The sequence below is a fragment of the Telmatherina bonti genome (assembly GCF_933228915.1).
Source record: "Telmatherina bonti genome assembly, chromosome: 5".
NCBI lineage: Eukaryota > Metazoa > Chordata > Actinopteri > Atheriniformes > Telmatherinidae > Telmatherina > Telmatherina bonti.
Genome location: NC_136623.1, coordinates 28,262,385 through 28,287,330, shown reverse-complemented (window position 1 = coordinate 28,287,330; position 24,946 = coordinate 28,262,385). Strand labels below are relative to the sequence as shown.

Below are 24,946 nucleotides of genomic sequence, written 5' to 3'. Positions count from 1 at the left end.
TTTGTGCAACAAACATCATTGTGATAAATTAATAAAAGGGCAACTAAGACTGTTCAGCAAAAGAAAACAAAACAAAATGACTGGATCCTTGGAAAAAAACACTTTTTAGTGGTTTGCCAAGACACTCACTATTCATACTTAGTAAATGAGCACATATGTGGTGTTAATAATTTCTTTTGGAAACACATTTAAGTTAAAATGTCATGTCTTGGGATATGAGACAGTTCTAATGCATTTCTAAAGTATCTTTTGTTGTTTTTGTTATTATGAGCTCTCTTTTAAATGAAGCAATTATTGTATTTTACCTTATGGTACTTAGTAGTAAATGATGAATGTACAAAATGTTCTTTTCGAGTGTAAAATTGAGAAACAAGAAATGTTTGTTGCTCTGGCAACAAGCAGCCGGGACTTGCAGGGTTTGATACATTAAGACATTATGATTTTTCTTTTAATACATTCAGTTTTAAACAACATGTTGGCATGGCATATAAACTGTCATCCTCATTTTGACCAGGTTCACATAAGTAAAACAAAATTGGGAGATTTAGTGCTTTTAATACATTATAACCAAATTGTGACAGTATAAATGAAACTATCAGAGAATTTTTGCCTGAAGTTGACAACCTACAGACATCAGTGGATGCTTTGTATTTTCCTTCAGAATCCTCTCCCACAGCAATGCCTTTGTCAGCACTTGCTTGTTTGGTCTCTCTGCTTATGGCCTGGCCTTCAGCAAACAAAATGCAGCTCTGTAGGATTTAGGTCAGATGATTTTAAGACGCTTCACTCTGTGTATCTGTGAGGTTGTGCCATTCAAGTAGATCAGAAGTGTTACTGAGTGTTAATGAGTCAAAGCGGAGGAACATCTATCCTGAAGGGATGTAAAAAAGTTGAGGCATCACCTAAAATTCAGTGCTGGTCTTTGTGGGTCAGATCTGACATGCAGTAACTAGCTCAGTAGTTAAACTTAGTTGGCTGAAATGGAAAACAAGTAAAGACATGATCATAGAATTTATACAGTACAGTTTGTGCACAGAATATACACAGGATATTTGCTCGATAGTGTTTACTCTTCATGCCCTCTTTAGGACATTTTTTGTCCTTTTTTTTTTTTTTTCTTTCCATTTTTAACTTTTTCTTACTTTTTTGGCTGAGTTTAATTACCATTATCATTTGGCTGTGGTTAAATACACAGCCAAACATAGCCAAAGATACCCTGAAGCAATTCAAAGCCACAACACACCACAGTTAACCACTATATTATCACAAATGCCACAAAATTTCTTAAAACTGAACTGCTTTTTCTTTTATATATTGAAAATTACCAACACGAACTGGGGAACAGCTACAGTCGTGCCATGGGAAGTGAATCATGACCAAAGTTCCATTAGACAAATTGCCACAGTTTTATACACTTCATCTGGATTTTTATGTAAATTTTCTCTTAAGCTTTATTCATACAAGAGATGCACGTGAGCAATGTGCAACTAATTTGCAATATAATACACAAAACTACTAGTAGCTTCAAAGTTGGCTGTGCGCTGACACTATCTCTGCAGTCAGTGGTGCTGAACTGATCAGCCATTTACCTTTTTTTGTGCGACACTTGTGCACTAAACAAGAGTTTACCATTCTGATGAGTAGGCCAAACTGTCAGGATACAGGCACCAATAAAAGATGAGGATGTCAAATTTTCTATGCCAAAATCATCAGGAAGGATGGCAGAACAACTTCATAAAACAAAGCACAGTTTGCAGTTTCTTCTAACTAACAACAATATGAAGAGTTTTAGCTGGTCACAAAAGAAAACAAGAAAATAGAAATGCTAACTAGCTGTCGCACTGGGGTTGCTCAGAGCCGATCAAGCTCAACAGGGGCTGTCTAAATATTTCTTTCGGATCTTTTATTTATTCATTACATTTTGTAAACTGTAAAAGAAGGAAAAAGTGGTCTTGCCTTAAATATTCAAGTGTTTTTTTTTTTTTTGGTTTTTTTCATGAAATGGACTTGTATTTCAGTTACTTAGCTATTCACACAGAAATTCAAATCGGGTGTCCAAACTTTTGCTTGCCTTTATGCTTGTTCATACTTGCTCAACAGCTACAACAGGAAAACAGCAGGAGTGAAATAATAAATGAAAATAAGACAGTTCTGGAAATTGTACATGTTTTAACTAAATCACAAACACCGACATGTTTGACTGGAAGGGTGGGTCCCTGTTTCTCATTTACTCTTTTTAGTTTTGTTTTGAATATAACCAAGCATTATTAATACATGAGAAATTTTTTTATCAAATATATTTATTTACATGTCGCTTTAACAGGAAAATTTACACAAAATACACAGAATTTCATCAAATTGTCAAAAAAAAAAAAAAAAAAAAAGCCACACATAAAGCTTTCTAGAAAAGCTAATTTGCAACCACTGTCCCTGGTTAGGTGTTTAAAATGAAAAGACAATTAAAACAGTACTAAGTTAAAAATACCTAAAGTGTTAAACATGCATAAAATAAAATCAGTGTTTACATTGAAAGATTATGCATACAAGGAAATCTATAGCAATTAAGTGTGTTATACAGATGTGCAAACTAGATGATACTTCCTCAACAACTCTACATCATATCTGAGCCTTTTTATGCATTAATTAATATTGATATATACAAAATGCTTCAAATAGGAAATGTATACCAGCGATGCTCCCACTAGTTTGTTTTATTTTATTGTGTTTAATAAATTAAATGACTTTTCACTAAAATCGCCAGCTATACATACGTTTTTAATGCAAAGTCTGCAATAATTACACAATCTTTCCAGGCTGCACTGGAACCACAAATGTAAAAACACAATAAAACAAACAAAAAAAAAGACAGATAAAACAAACATAAAAAAAACATTGGTAAACCTATAAAAGTAATATAGACAAAACACGTTAGTTGAGGCCATCTCATAACTGATGTTAGATGACTAGGTAACGTTTAGGATCATGGTGTTTTCTCTGAAGATGGATTTCTGAATATAAATATATTGTTGCTGCTGTTGTTTGGCAAAGCAGCCATTATAGTGCATGCAAGAAAACATTTATAGTCTGCAGCTTTAGCTGTTGCTTTCTTATCTTCACTGCTTTTTTACTACCTTGCATTTTGTTTTTCTCCTTTATTCATTTTGTTGATTTACTTATTTTCCTTTTCCCTTTGTTGCTGCTCATAGCAAAAGCTTTATGTTATTTGGTGAATTTTTAATGCAAAGAGATGGGAAACACGACAGTGTAGTGCTACAGAAACCCCTGGACAAATCATATCATCATCCTCTCAGATGAATTCCAGCTTTTTGGTCTTAAATAAGTGAATGAGCAAGATTTGTGCAGAATATTCGCTTGACTTAGTCTCATGTTTGCTTCACAGTATTTAAGACGATTTACAATGCCAGAGACATGGGCAGTCAATCAATAATACAAACAATGTCTGGTGTAGATTTGATTGTTTTTTTTTTAAAAATAACAATGCTCACTTTTATTCTTTCTTCTTCATTTTGCAGAGCTGAGAAGCAGCTCATGTGGAAACCCAGGAGTTCCACCCAAAGGCATACTGAATGGAACTCAGTTCAACGTAGGTGACAAGATCCGTTACCGGTGTGTCACAGGCTACGTTCTGGATGGACATTCCCTCCTCACCTGTGTGACCAGTGCAGGCGGTGTGTCAGTGTGGGACTTCCCAGTGCCAATCTGCAGAGGTGAGGATCCTTTCATCACTGATAATGTATTTTGCATATGCATGTTTGTTTTCTCCCTACTCTATCTGGACTGTGATTTTTGGATATTACAGAGAGAACTCAATGTTATTTTACTTTAGTGCTCCCTTAAGAAATTCTAAATAATTGAGTGATTAGATTGTTTCGACCTCTTCTGATTAATTACCAAATGTTAATTGCTTTTTAATGATTGACAGACTGAAGGCTATGGGATTGGTTGATGTGTCTGCTGCTTGTTGGCTGAAATGTGGCATTAGCCTTCATTAGAGCAATAAATATGTTTGCAACTGATGAGATGGAATGATTTTAATCATGTTGAAGAAGTTGATTAGAGTTTCCATGACTCAAAAGGTTAATTGAATATTTATCCTTGTGGAGAAAGTAGCCTGGATATGTTAATGCTGTAACCAGCAGTGGTACATAAGGGTTTTGCAGCCCTGTTTAGTTTATACTGTTCTATGACTGTATGCGAGTAGATATGATACCTCCTTAGTTTTTTTTGGTCACTCATTCATTCCGCCATGATGCATATCATATCATCGCAGCCAATATTGTACCAAATACTGTATGAGAGAGCTTTTGTGGTTGACGGATCAACAGTTGAGACTACCTGAATAATTTACTGACTACCTTACACTTAGAATTACACAAAAACTAAATATCACAATAAAAAAAAAAAAAAAATAAAAAAAAAAAAAACGCTAATCGAAACACTACATTTTGAGAAAGGTCTCAAATATTGCTAAAAAGTTTTTATGCTCTCATGTGTCAATACAGAAATATATTGCAAAAGTGTAATGGAAACACTTATTTCGCATTTTCATGTCCCCAGATGTGACATGGGGGGTCGTGACCAGTTCATTTCCGGTAAAGATGGCATGCTATAGAACAATTTTTGAGTTTGATAAAAGAAAATGTGGGAGAAAAGCTCAAAAAAGCCGTTGCAAATTTTCCTGTTCAGTGGAAACATCTGCAAATCACAATTTTTGTTTGTCAAAACTTAGATATATGTAATGGAAACATTGGTACTGACTCTAAACCGTAATACAAACATCCAGAGAAAAGACCTGTTAACTACTGGGATTACTTATATTTCAAGGTTAATGAATGTGAGAAGTGTAATATAATTTGGGCGCACAGAGAACTTGAGTCTTTTTTTTTTTTTTTCTTCATTTGCTTTTTTAAAACTTCCTGTGTGAACCCTTAAAGTTGCCATACATTTGTAGATAGTCCAGTGGGCTATCAAAATCAAATCAAAATTTATTTGTATAGCACCTTTCAAACATAAAGTAGTGCAAAATGCTTTACATATATTAAAACAAGTAAACACCACCAATCCCATACAGCGTGGCAAAACTATAAAGTGATTGTCTGTCTCTTTAACTAATAATAATAACAGTAATAGTAATAAAAGAATAAATATCTGGCTTGGCAAACTGTGGGGAAACGATATCCTGGTGATCCTTTCACACCACGACCCAGGGTTGGCCCAGATCCGCACCACAGCCAAATGGCAGCAATGCATGGGCCAACCTATAAATGGCCGTCCCCATGGCAACGATCTGGCAAAATGAGTAGCCATAGCCTACAGCGTGAAGGATCCCTTTGAGGAAAACACAGGAACAAATAAAAAAAATTGCATAAATAAAAGTAAACATAAGAATGGAATATTTATATGACAGTGATAAGGTGAAAATGAACTGAATAACAATAGAACAATAAGAACAACAATTCATAAATAATCCTTACATAGACTAAACCCGATAAGATCATCTAAAAGCTGAACTAAAAAGGTGGGTCCTGAGCTTCTTTTTAAAAACATCAATAGCCTCCGCAGTCCTGAGGTTCTCTGACAGGCTGTTCCACAGATGGGGACCATAATGATGGAAAGAAGCCTTACCGTGAGTTTTGATTCTTACTTTAGGAATAGGTCGGTACCAGTAGACCTCAGGGTCTGCGAGGGCTCATATCTTAAAAGGATGTTTGATAAATAAGAAGGCCCAAGACCATTAAGACATTTAAAATTGACTAAAAGAATCTTAAAATCAATCCTGAAACGCATGGGGAGCCAATGCAGCAATTTTAAAACTAGTGTAATGTGTACCTGCCCTCTGGTCCTTGCCAGAACTCGTGCCGCTAAGCTCTGGAGTAATTGTATGCTTAAAATGGACTTTTTAGGAAGACCAGCGAGCATCTCCGTGCTGGCAAGAGAGAGATGGGCAAACTCTGACCATGTCTTTTAGATGATAAAATTCTGTCTTTGTGACATTTCTTATGTGTGGAATGGAATTAAGCTCAGGGTTTAATAGAACACCCAGATTTCTCACACAGTTAGAAGGTTTAAAGTTTTGTAGTTTAAGTGAAATGATCTCTTTCTTGTCTTCAGGACTAATAATTAAAACCTCAGTTTTGTCCTGGTTGAGCTGTAAGAAATTGCCATTCATGACTTTATATCTAAAATACAATTTTTAAAAGGGTATTAACTAGTTCTAGGTCATCAGGAGACACGGCGATGTGAAGCTTCGTATCATCAGCATAGCTGTGGAAAGCAACACCATTTCTCCTGATGACGTCCCCAAGAAGTAGCAAGTACAGATTAAAAAGTGTTGGGCCTAAAATTGATCCTTGGGGAACCCCACATCTGATTTCATGGGTCCTTAAGGAGCATGTATGCATACTTATTAAAACTGTCATTTCAACCATTTCAGGACAGTACCTGAAAGGCCCTTCAAGACTGTTCAGTCTGTTTAATAAAATCTAATGGTCTACTGTATCAAACACTGCACTAAGATCAAGGAGAACCATGATGGAAAGGTTCTGTGAGTCTAAATTACTTCTGCAATCATAACAATTTTTAAAAGGGCTGTCTTGGTATGGTGGTTCATCCTAAAGCCAGATTGATGTTTCTCTAAGATATTGTTTGTATTCAGGAACTCGTGTAATTGAACAAAGCCAACTTTTTACACATCAGTTACACAGAGAGTGAGGGAGAAACTCCAGCATGTTGTTCATTTCTTTCTGAATGCTGCTTGATAAATGACTGAGCTGTGCTCTTCATGCCATGCAATTTATTCCTTTCCATGTTTGAATTAATTCTGTTGTCCCTGACTGACACGAATAATCCACTTTTACATTAGTAGAAAGTCAGTGCGTAATTAAAGAGCTGTGCAGAGTATACAGATTTGGAGAAAGTACATTGTTGCAGGTCTGGGTATTAAATTGAACAAATTGATTAATGATCATTATGACTTTCTAATGGAAGCGATTTTATATGTCGGCTAAATGAAGTCTGTCACACGGGCAGTCAGCTGTGTGTTAATGCGCCAGAGCTCTGCAACTGAAAATCAAAACTTAACTAATTAGAAGTCTTTAGATCTTGGTTAGGATGCTTATACAGTCTTTACTTTTACACATCTGAACACACTATCCTCTGTTTCATTTTATAATTCAAATAGTGAAGTGATGCTTTGATTAAAAAAAACTCTCATGGCGGTTGCCTAAATGTTTGAAAGAATCCAGTTTCTGCTTCTATGAGAAGCATCCACACTTTAGGTGTGTAGTGTCTTGCTCCCTTCATGCACTGTGTCAAATTTCATCCTATTAAGTAACGCTGTATTCCTTTCATTTTAACCAGGTGGAAATTTTTGTACATTTTACAAGGCCATTTCCAAATTTAGGTAATTCCCTTCTAGTCTAGCATATCTGCTGCTCAGCGGTTCCATTGTTGATGTGCAAAGAGATTGATGAAGATGCTCATCAATGATTTGATAACACTGAGGAAATATTTTGGCCACCGCTTGATTACTTTCCACTGTGGTTTTACTTCCCAAGATCAATCTTGCAGTTATTTGCTTGAAATACAGAAAATGACTAGTTTATTATACACCTGGAGTTTGAGTGTAATTTAAGATTCCTTTTTTTTTTTTTTTTTAAATATATATATTGAGGCTTGGTTTCAGATGTGCAGTCATTCAGACTTAAAAAGAACCAATTATCTCCACATTTTCATATTTAATCCTCAAAAATTACTTAGCAGAACAAACTAACTCATGTCCATTTTTACAGTGCAAGGTAGAAAAATGAAAGGGATTCAGTGTAGATTTTAGAAATGTAAAGCTTGGAGGCAGCAGAAAGCTGCAGGTGGAGGGGCACTTTTTACTCACAGACTGTGAGCCTGTGTTGCCACAGGCCAGAAACATCACTCCTTTTCAAGCCTGCATGGGTACCACACGAGCCGCAATCTTTCAGCGAAGTCCGGGCCGGCTCCTATATGTGGGCAGATGGTCCTTTGATCTTATTTCCTCAGAGATCCTGCCCCTTCTGCTCATCACCAATTGTTTCGGGGTTAACACACAGCAACACAAAACCCCTCTCCAATCCTCTGTTCAACTCCACCACTCCAACTCCCCCTCCACCATCTCCCAACACCTAAATCTTTCATCCAGTTGCCTTCTATTGTTACCATCTTTTTTTGTTTCATCTTTCTCCCAGTTCTATTCTGTCACTCTCCAACTTCCAGAGTCCAAGTTTGTCAAACTCTTGCATGTGCATGATACAAAGCTTAAGAAGAAGGGGAAAATGACAAAGGTCCAGAGATAGCCGGTACATGTGAGATTGGACTTAAATGAAACATCTTTACAAATCAAAAACCTTTTTCTTACAATTTTTTTTTTATTTTTTTTTTTTTTATCAAAAGCCGAATTTGTGGCCTAGATGGCTACAAGTGACTGCCTGAGTTTTATGAATGGAAAAACTAGTTCTGTAGGATTTTCACAGCCTCTTTTCTATTTAGATATATTTAATGGGTGTGTTTATTATGCATCACAGACTTCCTTAAAAGTGACAAGGTGTGAAGAAGTGACAGGAAAACATGACGCTAAGTAGATATATGTGGTAGCACAGCCTTAAGAGTGGAGCCGGAGGGACTGAAGGATCTGCTGCAAAAATAGTCAGAAATCCCTAGAAAGAATCAACTGAAAAGGAATGCAGCGAAATGGAGAATTAATGGGTATTGTGAGTTATTCTACCCTTCCCAAAAGCCCATTTTGATTCCTTCTATCTAAATTGTCTCTTGACATTCATTAAACCAGCCAACGAGACGGCAAACGGGGGACAGCATGGTAACATGAGAATATGGTCTATTGATAGACTGTCATTCTGGCTGCCAGCCACTGTCCAACAAAATAAGGAAATTAGGCCACAGAAAAACCTTGCTGTATTAAAACATTGCCATGCCGGATAATATAAAGGAACTTAATTCACAATTCTGTCTGCAGTATCTTTAAAGCTCTCAGTCACTGAAATTGTGAGTTCAAACATGAAAATCAGACTTGCTAACTTGCCGACAGCAAGATTATTCAGTCCAAGAGATTTCCCTCAGTAAGAACTGAAATGAAAATGGTCCTCCTATCTTGACCAGATGCTGCTGCTGAAGTGTGAAAATAGCCATTCACTTGAATTTGAATCAAGACTTAGCAGTATAAACCTCCCAGTTCAATACATATTGATATCAAGAGAAGCATGAGATGATCATGAAGGTCATTACAAAGTACAGCGCAAAAAAAAGGAACCAGTCTCTGATTGTTATCTAGCATTGTCAGTGTTCCTGTGGTGCCAAACTGCTCATTAAATGCCCCCATTTTTCACTCATATCTCATTTTGAATCTGGAATTCTGTTGAGATGGTCACTGTCATGAAATGACCCCCAGAAATATGCTGATGCAATATGAATTGCATCTTCACACCCATTACAGATCTCCTTTCCATTCCTCAGCCCTATCAATGTTTAACATGACTTGGAGCCGAGCAAATGAGAGACTTACTGTAGACAGAGTCACTGCCTTACATTAACACGGGGATTATTACAAAGGAAAAACCTGAGGTAGTGTTGAAAATTATACATGAGTTCCTTCCCTTCTATCCTTGGGGGTGAATATTTCTAAGTAGAAAGACAAGTGCTGTATATCTGATCAAAGTCAAGGGGAGAGAGGCTTAATCCCTCCTCAAGTAGCATTAGATTGCTGATGCCGGGGATGTAAATGAGCTCAGCTAAAGCAGTTCTAATCCTCACCACCATCTTTTCTTTCTTTTTTTTTTTCTTCAAAACTGCCACAGTTCCTTTTTTTTTTTTTTTAAAGAGAGCTCTTTCTTCGTTTTAAAATCCAGAGCATGTTCCATTGATTTGCTAAGGAACACATCGGCATGCATTCAGTGCCTTTTAATATTGCCAAACTTCATTTGCAAAAACTCTGCCTTAAATAAAATCACGTTTCTTTGTAAAACAAAGCAAGAAAATATATGAAACTTGGAAGCCACTTGGAACCGAAGCTATTTAGAATTTTTAAGCTGCAAAGCATTTTTAAGCCTGACAGCAGCTTGCCTGTACATGATTTATACTACCACGCATGGATGCTTCTCAAAGAAACAGCAAAGAGACCTGCTTCCTCTGTAAGATTATGAATTTCTTCAAGGCATCTTTCTAATTTTTCCTGTGCAATATGTCCACACCTATACACACATTCATGAGTTATAAGTAAGGTTACAACTGGTGAATGTGGGTGTGAATATCCATCCCATGCCTCTATCATGTGCTGCAATATTGATCATTGATGACTGCGGAAAATAAACTAGAATAACATACAGCCCAAAAAAAACCCCAAGAATGTTATAGCAACTTGTTTAGTTGAGCTGAAAATGATGTCTTAAATTGTTTGTAAGCCATTGGGCAAGTACCACATAGATTATATTATCACTGCTGTGGCAACATCTTTATATCTTCCTGTTAAAAACCAAGAACACAAATGCTGGACTCGGGGTGTGTGTGTGTGTATATATATATATATATATATATATATATATATATATATATATATATATATATATATATATATATATACACTACTCACAAAAAGTTAGGGATTTTCAGCTTTTGGGTGAAATTTCACAACAAGCCTAAAATGCATTCAAACCTGTACAGGTGAACTTAATGTGATCTTCTCTAAGCTTTTAAATGCACATGTCCAACTGTTAAATGTTTCAATAAATTTTGCACAAGTTGCTGTTCTCTAACAAGGTGCTTAACAGCAAAAATCACGGCAGGTGTGTGATCCTTGAATTGACCAATAAATGTCCTGGTTCAATTAGAGCTGGTGTTTAAACAGTTGTCCTCATCATGCTGTTCACATTTTGACATCATGAGACCAAGACGACACCTAACAATGGAACAACAGTCCCTTGCCATTGCGATGCTTCAAACAGGACGTTCTCAGACAGAAGTGGCCACTGAGCTTGGAGTGTCACAGAGTGTCATCAGCAGGTTGCAACAGAGATATCAAGAGACTGGAAGAGTCACAGAAAGGCCTAGAAGTGGACGTCCTTTGGCCACATCCCGTGCTGATGACCGCTACATTGTGAACACTGCCCCGAGAAACCGGATGATGAATGCCACTCAACTCCAGGCACGTTTAAGAGAGGTGAGAGGCACCCAAGTGTCACGTCAGACCATTCGAAACCGTTTACATCAGTGTGGTCTGCGTGCTAGACGACCTGCACGGGTACCTGACCACACCACCAGGCACAGGCATCATCGTCTTGCATGGGCCAGGGAGCATTTACGCTGGACGAGGAACCAGTGGGCCTCAGTGCTGTTCTCTGATGAAAGTCGATTCACACTGAGCAGAAATGATGGCCGGCAACGATGTTGGAGACGTCAGGGAGAGCGCTATGCATCAGCCACTGTTGTCACCAGGCGAGCTTTTGGTGGTGGCGGTGTTACAGTGTGGGCAGGGGTGTCCACTTGGTACAGAACTGCCCTACACTTTGTGAATGGTACAGTGACAAGCCCATACTACCTGAATAACATCATTAATCCAGTGATTGTGCCCCTACATGAACAGCACAGGCCTAATATCATCTTCATGGACGACAATGCTCCTGCTCATCGAGGCCGCATCATCAGGGAACGGCTGTTGGAGACCGGTGTACCTCAAATGGAACGGCCTGCACTCTCTCCAGACCTGAATCCCATTGAAAACCTGTGGGATCAGCTGAGCCGTCGTGTAGAGGCTCGAAACCCTGCACCCCAGAACCTCAATGACCTGAGGGCTGCCCTCCAAGAAGAGTGGGATGCCATGCCTCAGCAGGCAATAAGTTGCCTTGTGAACAGCATGAGACGTCGTTGACAAGCTGTAATTGATGCTCAAGGGCACATGACGAGATATTGAGACGTTCAAATTTTTTGTTGTGGTGTAACTACCATTGTTGTTACCTTTTGTGTTGAATGAATTTTTTGAGATGAGGAAATCAGTAGTGCATCCTTCTACTTAAACGTCTGACTTTTATGATATATCACTGTAGCATGAGCATATTGCATTTTCCATAAATTTCACCTGAAAGCCAAATATCCCTAACTTTTTGTGAGTTGTGTGTGTATGTGACTCAACACTGCTGTATTGTCATAGTGTCATTATGTTCCACATAAGGTGTGTCATTATTTTATGCTGTTTAGACCAATAGATACCCTACAGTAACTCCCAACTTTCTGAGCCACGTTCCCTAAATAACACAAGTTGGAGTTCGTGACTCAGAACGTTGCTTCTACAAAACACCTCACTACAATCACAGCAAGGCAGACTGCGAGCTGCAGCCACGTTGTGTAGATGCGATAGTTTCGTTGATGAAGCTGAATATGTTTGTAACTTTACCGAAGTGCTCTGGTTATAAATGAGTGAGTGGGTGTGCATGAATGAGAGAGCAGTTGATGAGAGGCAACAAAGCAACTGGAAGAAAAGTTGTCTGTTAACAGGAAATCTACTGGTTCCACTTGTTTTGGCAACCAGGACCAGACTCAAATCATGTGGGAAAAATTGGAAACTCTAATTGTGGTGAAAAATAAGCTTCCTGGTGTGGTTGATAAGTAAAGTTCACCATCAAATTGTGATCAGTACAGTGGACTGAAGGAAAAATTTGTCGATCCACATAAAATCTCTGGGTTGAGACCCTGTCTTTGGGAATTACTGCCTTCCTGTTTTTAATTGAGTAAAAACTTGTCAATCTGAATTTTACAATATGAAAATGTAGGAAGTCATGAGAACACATGTATGACAATTTCAACTTTTATTTTACAGGACTTAAAGGGAGTTTAGATATTTTTAGGGCCACTAGGTAATCAATATATTTCTTCTTTTGCTTTCGCTCTGACTTGCAAATTAAGTTGGATATTTACTGGAGATTAGCAGCATTTAAAACTTGCTTTCACTTCACACTCATCTTCCTTTTTAACTGCAAACTTGAAACCACTGTGCATCCATCCAAAATAGAATGAAAATAGAACAAAGCAACATCTGATGCTTATGATTAAATGTTCATAACCATCAGTGTGTTACACAATGCAACATAATTACATATAGTCGGTTTCAGTGGGTTTCCCATTTTGACTGCATTTTAATGTGTGAAATCTTAGAGCTGTTTACCTTTTGTCGTAATGTGTACTGTGATCAGATTAGCTTTTTTTTAAAGGTATATCTAGATGCCCTTCAGAAACAGCCTTCATCGCACAAAATGGCACAAAGAGTCACAAAGCGTCACAAACCTTTTCTGTTACCTGAACTATATCATAATTCACACATGAAAAGTCTTTGAAGTAGAAAATAAAATGAGCTGAGGAAAAGCTTTTGAAGGACAAAATTCAAAGCAACAATCTTTCACTTGAAGTTTGGGTGCATATTGCTTTCCGTCAGTCTTAACTTACCTTCTAATAAGACATTTTTTGTCCCAGATATGACTATAAAATGTCAACAACTTCAAGTTGGTTGTAATTGTAAACATGTGGAAACATCATCAGTAGTGCCACTGGAGCTATAGAGTGGTAGTAGACTGAAAGATAAATGTGTTATTAGGACTAAATGGACCAACAGAAGCATTTTACAAGATGTCATGAGATTGCCTTGATACTGATAATCACTGTGTGCTCAAGCAAAGTGTTGCTTTTATTCTTTGTACATCAATTCATTTCCTTCCTCTTCCTCATCCTTTAACTTTCTAGCTACCATTGCACAATTGCTTTATGTCTTTACCTTCTCTCCCCACTCAAAAGCCCACCTTTCCTATCTTTTGGCTCAGTTTGCCTCCATAGCCATTAAGACGCAGTGCTGTCCTCAGGTCTGTCATCAACATCAAACAGGGACACGACTCCTCTGGTCAGAATATACAGTACTTTGATACCGGTTTCATCTTGGCTAATTACTTTCCAGACCTGGGAGACCATCTTTGGGATGCCAGCTTCAATGGATGTCACTCAGGTTAAGTTACACGCTGTTCTGGTGAAGAATATAATCAGAAACAAATCATGCCTTCTCATACACTTGTGCTTGCAGTGCTGCTGACAAATAAACCTTGAATACGGCTGCCCTTGGGGTAAAGTCTGACCTTCATGTGAATCATACACATGCCACAATCATTTGTGTCTTAGAGTCTAAATATCCCAACTCTGTCTTTCATATGAGGACTTTGATCAGTTGCTGTTCTTCTGCTAATGTGTCCAAGGACACATGGATCAAACCCACTTGCAGAACTGTTTTCTGCCCTTTTTGCTTCATCACCTCTTCATTTTCATACAGCTGCTTCGTTGTTCCTTGACCAATCGTTTAATGTGGCATATGCTCTAAGTCTAGCGGCTCTGACAGCCCTGCATGGAAAGCTGAGCCATCAAAGGTTTCAGCTTGGCACAGCTGAGTGTCACATATTAGTCTTAAATGATCTGAAAACTGTGAAAGCTCTGCTATCATTAAGGATTCTTCAGAGAGTAAGAAAAACGGAAACAGGGATAGATGGGAGACTGCTGGTGACTAATAGTAAAGGGTAGTGGAAAAGGAACATGTGACTTAGATTGAGGAGAGCAAGCCACCGCTATGGTGGGTGCATTAATACTCAGGTGGTGTACTACGCTTGCCACATTGGAATTATTTTATTTTCTTATTGATTTATTTATTTATTTATTCGACTGTAATATGGCTTCTGTTTATCACAATTTTTGTTTCTTGAAACTTGAAAGGACTTTGAGGTGACCGTGAACGTTGCATAGAAAATGGTAAAAGACAGAAATAAAACCACCGGACATAATGATTTTTCTCTTGTCCATATTGACTGAAGTGGAGAAAACTGATCACATTATCACAGAGTTTATTTGCTCTTTGATTTGTTAATGGATCATTTGTACAATTCTGTTAACAAACACTTGTCCCTGTGCTGATTCTTGCAGCAAAGAAATGTCATGCCTGCTCTCTTTTTCTCTCCCCATAGTGAAAGGTCTAAAACATGTCGGAGTACATGTGTCTGCTCTCCTTGACTCGTGTCCTTTTTTTTTTTTTTTTTTTCCTTTGGTGTCTGACAGGCGAGGACACATGCGGTGGCACCCTAAGGGGCTCCAGTGGACTCATCTCCAGCTTCGATTTCCCTGGAGGTGACTCCCCTGGCACTGGTGGAGTTGGAGGTGTCGGAGGCCTGGGCAGCAGTGGGGAGTGTAAGTGGACCATATTGGCAGATCCAGGCGACACGATCTCTCTGGTGTTCACGGAATTTCAGATGGAGGAGAAGTCAGATTACCTGGAGATAGAAGGATCTGAACCACCAACCATCTGGTGAGTTGACCCAAGACGATCAGAGCTTGTATTGCAGGGAACGAACACCCCGGTGTCATATCTTATCATGCTTTGTGTTACCATGGTGTTAACAGAAGTGTCTCTTAGCCTGGAGCTTGCAGCTTGGGTTGCCATGTAGACATATTTGTATTCAGTATAGAAACTCTAATATTTGCATCAAAGATCCACTGTAACAACAACAGATCAGCGGCCTGTTGTGCACACAATGTGAACATTTGAAATAAAAATGAAAACAAGCAACACACCTTTAAAGTTACTTAGAAGTTCATTCATTGTCCCCAAAACTCTAATTCTCTAATACGTACAGGTATCCAAAGAATAGTTTTTACATGTTTGCCACATAAGTCAAGAAACTTCAAATGTCCAGTAAAACTAGCCTTGTATTATGCAAATTGCCACAGGGTCAACTAAAAAACTTATGTCTCACACCGAGACTGTCCCTAGACTGAGCATAACTAGAGACTTTCTTCACTTTGGGTTTTGCAATATTCAGCCACTCTGTTTGCTTTCAGACTGCACCCATTCAAACAAACCTAACCCTTTGAACAACATATTCTTCTCCTCACATGAGGTGGTCGAAAGAGTTACTGAAGAGAAGACAAACAACAAACAAGAAAACTCACTCATGTATTGGCAACTTTAGTCTCTGCTAAAGTGTTGTCCCCCAAACAACCCTGTGTTGTTGTGTTAAGCAAACCGGGACCTACAGTGTGTTTTCAGGCAGGTCACAGTTCAGTTCTTTGATGCCCATGTGAGTTTGACTGAGCATTCACACCTCCCACGAACACACCAGGTTGTCCAAGAAAACAATCTAGGAACTGATTTAAGATGCAGAAGTGTGAATGCACCCCAAATGTACATTTCAGGAGATGGTGGAGTGATGGAGGAAAGTTTTGGGTAACCCTATCCCTAACTTTGCCAAAGAAAGGATATTTCTGTTGGCTGCATAGAGCCATGTTTTTAGAAACAGCTTGACATTATAAAACTTTACTCTAAAATATTTTTAATTTCTTTATTTGTTCAGTACTAATAGTCTATTATAATAATCCTCAGTGCCATTTTAGACAAAGTGATCATGGTTATTTCGGGCAAAGGAAGTGCAAAACTTTAACTTTTAAAAAAAAAAAAAAAAAAAAAAAAATCAACTTTTACTCATAGTAATAAAAAGCATTTTGAGGTCTTTTTTTTAGTTGGGATCTTGGTAAGTGTTGGTTATTTGTTGTAGTTAGTAATGATCTAAATCCCCATAAATCAGGAGGGCCCAGCTCTGTTCCTTGAGACCTGCGGGTCTACGATGTTTCTCTGCTCCAACACTCCTTATTTAAAATGAATGTCTCTTTGACAGCATGTTATCAAGATCTGCCCAGAGTTTCACCCATTAGTCTGATTCATGTGTGCTGCAGCAGGAAACATCCAAAACCTGCAGGACAACAGCCCTTGAGATATGACTTTGGACACCTCTGAAATAGATTCACTGATTCTGAAAATGATCATTTTCATCTAAATAGGATGGTGTTTTCAGTAAATGGCAAGTCACCAAAAAATAGACGAGCATATAAACCTCCTGAGCAGCTGCCTCATATACATATACACAACACACTTGGTCCAGGCACAAAAAGCCTGCCTGAAACTCTGCACATCATCCTTTTCTCCCTGACCTCGGTCCCTTCACTCTACTGTCAAATAAAAGCCACCAGAGCTGAAAAATCCTTTCAAATAAGGATCAATAACTCCATAAGCCGCTCTTCTACACACAATATCGTCTTAAACTAATATAAAAAAATTCAATTTGCCTGCATGTGACCTAAGACTGATTGAAAGCTGCTGCAGCCAAAAACCAAGAAAGAATGTTAACAACTGCCCAAAAGGAATATATATATATATATACACATATACATACATATACATACATATACATACATACATACATACAAATACAAGAGAAAATAGAATATAATCTTTAGTACAGAAAGAAATGCTGGACTATACACTCAGATTGCTAAATCAATATAAATCTGCAAGTGACAGAATATAAGTAAAACAAATACAGAAGTGTAAGTGAGGCCAGTTATCATGGTTATTTTTGCAGCAGTTAGTTGTGTCAGGGTGTTAGAGGAGGTGTTCTTGGAAAAAATCATTCTTAAAGAGATTCTTCAAGCTTTAACGAAACACCTCGTAATACTTGGCGAATCGTTCCATTGTTGTTGAAGTGCAAATGTAAAGAAAAGATTTGAGACTGCTTTGTGTGTAGGGTAAACAGAACCGCATCATGTTCCTGAGAGGATTGAAGTGCTTGAGAAAGAACTTAAACCTGTATGAGTGAGTTTACATGACCCGGAGCAGATCTTGCTTTCACCCTGCAGGGATGCACGAGTGAGTTAAATATGATTTATAAGACATGAGCAAATTCAGGCATCAGTAATATGGCTGAGGATTTCTGCTCAGAATCTACCGAGCTAAATGTGCAGGCTTAGGAAGGCGAGGTCAGTATGTTCTGCAGACTTGAGGAGACAAGCACGATTACTTGAAGCTTTGGGCTTTAAAGGTTATTTTCCTGCACTGTGAGGAGCTGATGGAAGGAGAAGCTTGCAAGCTTGTTGGTAAAAACAACAAAAAGCAGCTGTGTGGTATGTTTATATCCTTTTTGCAAAGATAGCAGCAGTTTAAGTCTTCCTGTACAGTTGTTGAACTCCAGCAGAGGTGTGTCCCAGTGACAACATCTGAGAGGACATATGTGTGCATTCTCTGTTTTTGGAAAATGCAACTGTTTCACAAACCTGAGACAAAACAACTGGCTTTTGGCTCTAAAGTCACTGTGGAGTTTGAGCTTTTTTAACCAGAAGACAAAAGATCTTGAAGAAGGAGTGTCACTCAACCAGGAGGTCTAAATCCTATTCTATTTATTCATTAATTTGATGTTTTCGTTAACATTTGTCTGGGTACACTGGGCTAGTGTTCCTCTATCATGCTCAGTACTGGGGCAGACATGATCTTGGTCCCCGTTTCAAAATGAAAAGGTGTCTTGCTGGCTCTTTACCCCAGACAGAGTCACAGTGAGACTGGAAAAAGCTGTTTTGTTGTCTAATGGGAAAAAGCCCATGAATTTTAGTTGAGTCAGTAACGGAGATAATTTATCGCAGTTTGTCCTTTACCAAAAGAAGTCACTAGCTGGCTTCTTTGAGTGACAAAAACCTTCAATATACAATATTCAGGAACGTGGACTGGACACATTTTGAGGGTTTTACTTACTGGTATAGTGGTATTTTAATTAGTTTAAAGGTACTTTGCGCTGGTGGTCTTAGAAAATAGACCTAAATAATATATTTTATAAGCATGAAGTCCTTTATGGTGTTCCCTGAGGCCCGGTCCCAAGCCTGGATAAATGCAGAGAGTTGCGTCATGAAGGGCATCTGGTGTAAGACGTGCCAGTTCACCTGTGTGACAATTCGCAGTGGCGACCCCCTTCAGAGGGACAAGCCGAAAGGGAAATGACAAGAACATAAAGTGCTTCATGGTCATCCATTACTGTATGTGTGAAACAGTGACACAAACTTTTGTTAGGTTATTTTGATAAAGTAAAAAAGTACTTTAGATTCTACTTTACTTTAAATACTTTAGTACTTTTAATCCTTTAGTTGCCATGGAGTTCAAAAGATTTCTAATTGTCTGTTAATTATCAGCATTTTTCTTCCTCTTATGATAAAGCTGGTAATTGACAGAAATGGATGAAGGCATTGATAGCGAGTATGGAGCCTAAACATCGATGCAGACTTTGTCTTTTTTTTTTTTTTCATTTTTTGAACATAATCTTTGACCATCAGCTCATACTTTAACATATGTTTATTTCTTCAAACACCCGTACTTCTTCGTAGCAGGTATAGAACAAATTACTGGCATAAAATTGCATCTTTACTATATTTTCATTGACAATGTGGAACACAAAACTTTAACATTCCTCTTTACTCTTCTTGAACTAAATCAATTTACAGAGATTACGTGTTGTGTTATTCATAATAAACTTGATTTACAAATCTTTGAGAAAGTGTTGTTAAAAAGCAGCTTTCAGACGTGCACGTTTGTGGCTTTCTCAGAAGGTTTGACGCAGTTACGCTGAAATGGTTTTTATTCCTAACCTTCAGGTTAAGCTTAGCTTTCTCCTCTGCGTCATGAGTGAATAGAAGCATCTGCTGAGTGTATTTGATCCTGCCGGCCATTAATAATAATTCACCAACAGAAGCTCCAATAAATCAGAGAGCCAGGAGCTCTGTCGTATGAGAGTTGACATTCGGAGTCAGATGGCAGGAGAAAGGGAGAGAGGCAGACACTGTGGCAGTGAGAGACGGAGTCAAAAGGAGAGGTGCTGTGGGTATGGCGATGACTGTTAAGTATTGTATGCTGACATTAAGAGGAGTGTGACAGAGAGTCAGTATGGGATGACACTGATGTGTTTTGACAGATCATCAGGTATCTCTCTTTTCACAGGTATAGCAGCAGCATATTAACTCTTTCACAGACAAACGCCTCTAAGGAACATTAAGAGGCAGCACATGTTTGTATTTATGACTTTCTTTATTGTTACATGTGGTTGTTTATGACTTCTGCAATATATTCTTCACCTAATTAAAATGTATAATGACAGAAAAAAACAGACAATTTTAAAAGAAAGATATAGTAAACAACCTTTCACAAGCATTATCATCTTGGGGCAAAATAGCTGAGAGTTAATTACTCGTTGTATTCTGCGACTGCTGACTGGAACATTTAGCATTTCTTTTAAAAATCGTGCCATAACTTAAAATGTTGAGCTTTTTAGATATATTATTTCCAGACACGAGCACTATCTAACTTGCAGTACATATTTTATGATAGAAATATCATTAAAATCTGAATTTACATCAGGGTTTATACTTTCACAATGATTCATTGGCTTCATTTTGTGCTTCAACAGTAACTATCAGTATAAGTAAGGATGTTTTTTTGTTGTCCTTGCTATGTCTGTAAAAATCATCATCAAAAATGTATCTATTGAAGTCTATATATCACATCAAGCTGTAGACACCTCCACTGAGCTGCTGGTTATTTTTATAACATAAGATTAGACCATTCTTATTGGTCAGAGAAAGAAGTCTAATGGCAGCACTTAAACTTCTGGGAGTGTTTTTTAAACTGTGGTGAGTGGACACAGAACATCATGTGAATCTCCAAGATGTTGCGGTATGTCACCAAATGTCAGAGGCTGTCAGACAGAGTTCTCCTTTTAAGCTCCACAGTCCCTGTGGGATCCACTGAACTGGAGTGCAGTGGGGCCAGCACTTCAGAGACATGACTTCAAGTTTGCCAGGTAAACAAACAGACAAGCAAACAGGCACAATTCAGAGCGACTGAATCCCTCTTACACATAAAATTCATTGCTCTAGCTTTCTCTTTATTTATGAGTGTCTCTGAATGTGCACAAGGCCATTGAACAGCTAAACATTTAAACATCCTAACTTATAGCACCAGCTGCTGGCTTGGACAGGCCAAGTGTCAATTTACCCTTGAAGTTTACAGCTGCCTGACGATGGCCAGTGTGAAAGCTCATATTTGGCCAGATAATGCAGGAAATGAGTAGCAAATTAATAGTCACTGGGAATAGGATAATTAACTAGAAATATCCACAATTACCTGTTAGACAGTAATTAACAATATCATGTATGCAATTACTGGAAATGTACATGAGAAAATTTGGCCGTATTTCGAACCAGTTTTGTCACCACAGTTCTGAAGGCAGATGTCGACATGACAACAAGAAGAAAAAAAAATCCCTTTCAGATCATTGAGAATCGACAAAATCCTGCCCCACTGGGCAAAAAATATGTTTTGCTGACACCTTTTTTGCTCTTAGCAGCTTTTATCCTTTTATCAATTGAAGATTTCTATCAGATCTCTGCAAATGGGTTTATCGAACCGATGAAGGTTGATGTGAGGCTGCACATCAATCATTTTGAAAATGGACAACAAAAGAGTTTATTTATTTATTACTTTTTCCAGCCCCAAAACAACAGTGGAGTCTGTGTAGACCAGGAAACAGTTCTGCTGACCTTTAATATGATTGTTCAGCCCTGTTTACAAAGGGCAGAAACAACAAGCCGCAGATTACACGTCAGTCATTATTTCAAATATGAACACAGAGTATGAAACCATGAAAACTTGGAGAATGTTTGATATAGTATTTGCTTTACCACAAAGAATACTACTAAATTTGACCAGAAAATGTAATTATTTCTTTTCACTCTTCCCGGTTTGTCGGGCCGCTTGTCCACCTCCAGTCATGATTCAATCTCTTGTAGACTTCTCCAGTTACTTGTGTAACATTTAGTTTGCATGCTATACACACACTATGAGACCTAAGTTTAAAATCGATTCCACACCACACAATATTTTGCTTGGTTTAATGTGAATAAGCGGTGCGGTTCGAACATAATGGCTAAATTATTGCCAGCGCCATATTGCAATATCCAAAGGTTAAGTTGAAAAAAAAAAAAAAGTGTCCTGCAGCTAAATGAACAACTGGTTAAATTATGATGTGTATTAGATTTTATTTCTTCTCCCTGGAATTATTTTTTATCGATCGTCCCAGGCAAAGTAAAACTCATCAATCGTTTCCAACGCCACACCCTGTTGTGGTCTGCATGGGATGAAATCAGTTTCTGAGAGAAATGAGAGAACATGAAAAGACAATTGACTCAGCTATTGTACTGGAATAATGAATGTGAACAGTTATAGGCTGCACAGCTACTTCTTCACTGTGCTCAAACATCAGTGTGCTGTCAGAGCAACATGCATCAAGCAAAGAAACTGCGTCACCTATGAGGGGGACAGCAGAGGAATTGGAACGCAGTTTTTTCCTCATCGCATAAAGAATTCCCGACACGTTTCATAGTGTATTTGTGGGTGGAATCTCCTGTCCATTTGTGTTTTAGACTAACTTGAATTGTTCATTCATTATCTGTGTTGCAGGACTTTTAAATGACAGCCTGCTTTCCTGTAAGCCTACATAGAGACATCAGAGGTTTTACCTTATTATTATGGCCTCAAGGCCAGGTTTATTTACAGTTCCTGGACACTGAGACCTGTTATAATGGTATTTTGATGAGATTGTTATGCTGCATCAGACAACTAATCCTATCAAATTATGCATATTTTACATCAAACTTCTTAATGTGAAAAATATAGAATGTTAGAAATATCCAGTCTACCTGTAGTCCTTGAAATATCCTAAATCATTGATAGGAAACATGATAAAACCAAGCACATAAAGACAGCACACTATTTCCAAAAGGCAATCTACAAAAAGTCATATTGCGTTCCTATAAAGGAGCAAATAGAAAGCCTGAATGAATCTGCAGAGATAGAATAGCCATCCTTTTATTTTCTCATTGAACTTTCTCATTTTTAGTCACTCAGTCAGCACAGAGTACGATACAGGATGCAGTGAGAGAACAGCAAGCAGCTCTCATGCTTCCTTGAGGGGAGTTTAAAGCTACAAGTAGTTTATTTGTTTCCATGGGGATGATGGCATTGCTCAGTACCGGGATCTTAATTTTTTACAACTCCAGTTATGACCCAAATTTGGTGTCCATACAGCAAGAAAGTGAGATATATGACAAAAATGCGTTTATGAATCTGTGAATTTTATGGTATTTATGAATACCATCACAGCTCAGTTACACAAAAGCAATGTCTTAAAAATCTAAATAAAGAAGGCATCAGTTTCACATTTCACATTAGATGCTGCAACATTTTCTTCTCAGGTTTACAGCCAGAAGGCCACCAATGTGATTTTCATCGGGTGTGAGTTCGTACTGGGAGAAGCAGCTGGAGGGAGTCTTTCAGTACTGTAAAGCTAGCATCCCTTGGCCCACATCACAATGCCTGACATACTTTTTCACTTTTTACATGTGTTGCATTTTATTGGAAGAAGATTTTTTTTTTTCAGTCATTGCATAACTTTAATTCCTTTGTGCTAAAATCCTTTGTATGGTTATGTCTGCTGTTGGAAGATCAACACACTAATCCAGAATCAGTTACACTACTGCAAAATGATGAGCCCAATTTATTTTTATCAATTCTACCTACCCTTTACTTTCCCAGGCAAAACTTCTCCAGAACAAGTTGTCATTTCCAAAGTTGGCCTGGCAAAGGTCAGAAAACACAAAAAGAATATCAGACAATACACACAATTCAGCATTAGAAATATAAGGGTGGTGTTTGATTGTGGTAGTTTTACAAACATCATCAAACATTGCCTTCATAAACAGAGACAGAAATAAAAGTGTCCACTTTAAAAAAAATTCTATTCATTTGATGCTGTAGATGAAAAGGGCAATTATCCAAACTGAGACTGAGGTTCTTCGGCAATATAGCAGGATATAATGTTTAATTGTGTGTGTGCGGAAGTTGTTTTAGATGTACAGGTGACATTTAACTGCTTTATAGGCAGGAGTGAACCAATAAAAATGATTTCAAATATATGAAGGCCATTTCACCTAGAAATAAATCAAACAGCGTTAAATACTTAATGAAGCATTTGTTACACACTGAATAGCAGAGTGAAACACTGTATCTAGTTTTTGAAGAGCTGCTTTGTATGCATGTTAGTAGATGGTATCACTATTATCAAATACAGGGTGTAACATTTTTTTTTTTTCCACAATCATATGTCCAGCAGTGGATGTAAATGAGGAAAGATTTTACCTTAACATGTTTAACATATGTACGTGACGTGAGCAAGACTCTTTGTAATCTGTTCAGTGATGGTTCCATCTATTGTAGTGATGTTGGTGATGGGGTAACCCTGCCTATGTGATAAAATCATTTAAGCATTCAGAGCTAATTTAAATTGATAGAAGCCTCCTTCTTTTCATGAAAGCTATGCAGTCCAGATGTTAGTTGCCAGCCCGGATGGGGGTCATGGCACATGCTATGTGGGCCAGAGGTGGTCTGAACATAAGGAGCCAGCTTGGACATAGATTACAGAAATTTTCTTAAGGAACACATGTGGTGGTGCTGTGCCTGAGCTTTAGCAGCCACACACTTAGGGTTTGCATTCCCTAAGTCAAGGTCAAATGTGGGTCAAACTAAAGTGTCGTTGCTGTGGGCCATAACTGGGCCAAACACTTTTTACTACCTGAGACGTTTTCCCTCCTCTGCAACATTTACGTGTTTGGCAACAATGTGTGCTTACACTGTTACTATATTTTTGTGTGCAACTTAAACATGTTAATCTATTATCATGCAGAATTTAAACTGAGATTTTGTGAATATTTGCGTCTTTGATTCCAGGAAATCTGGAGGCAGCGTCTTCCTTCCTCTGCGACTGACGAGATGCTTCTTTTCATTCTTGTTTTCATTAGCATTTTATCCATTATGCAATGAGACAAAAGGTCAGCTTTTTGTGTGGAGATCGATTACCTTTTAACTCCCCTTTAGGATGTGCCATTGTCTCCCCTTCTTGATGGATAATTTGGACTAAAAAAATCTGTATTAAAAATTGCATTTTGC

The 24,946-nt window shown here is 38.0% G+C and overlaps 1 protein-coding gene across 1 annotated transcript in view; it reads left to right on the top strand.

Annotated features, from left to right (window-relative positions):
* Positions 1–24,946, top strand: part of LOC306756259 (CUB and sushi domain-containing protein 3-like) — a gene marked incomplete at both ends in the record, with an annotated part of 262,816 nt that overhangs the window by 55,433 nt on the left and 182,437 nt on the right. The window contains 2 exons of the mRNA XM_079240980.1: positions 3,534–3,728; positions 15,136–15,382. Coding sequence (XP_079097106.1) covers positions 3,534–3,728; positions 15,136–15,382 — 442 coding nt within the window. The remainder of the gene's footprint in view (positions 1–3,533; positions 3,729–15,135; positions 15,383–24,946) is intronic.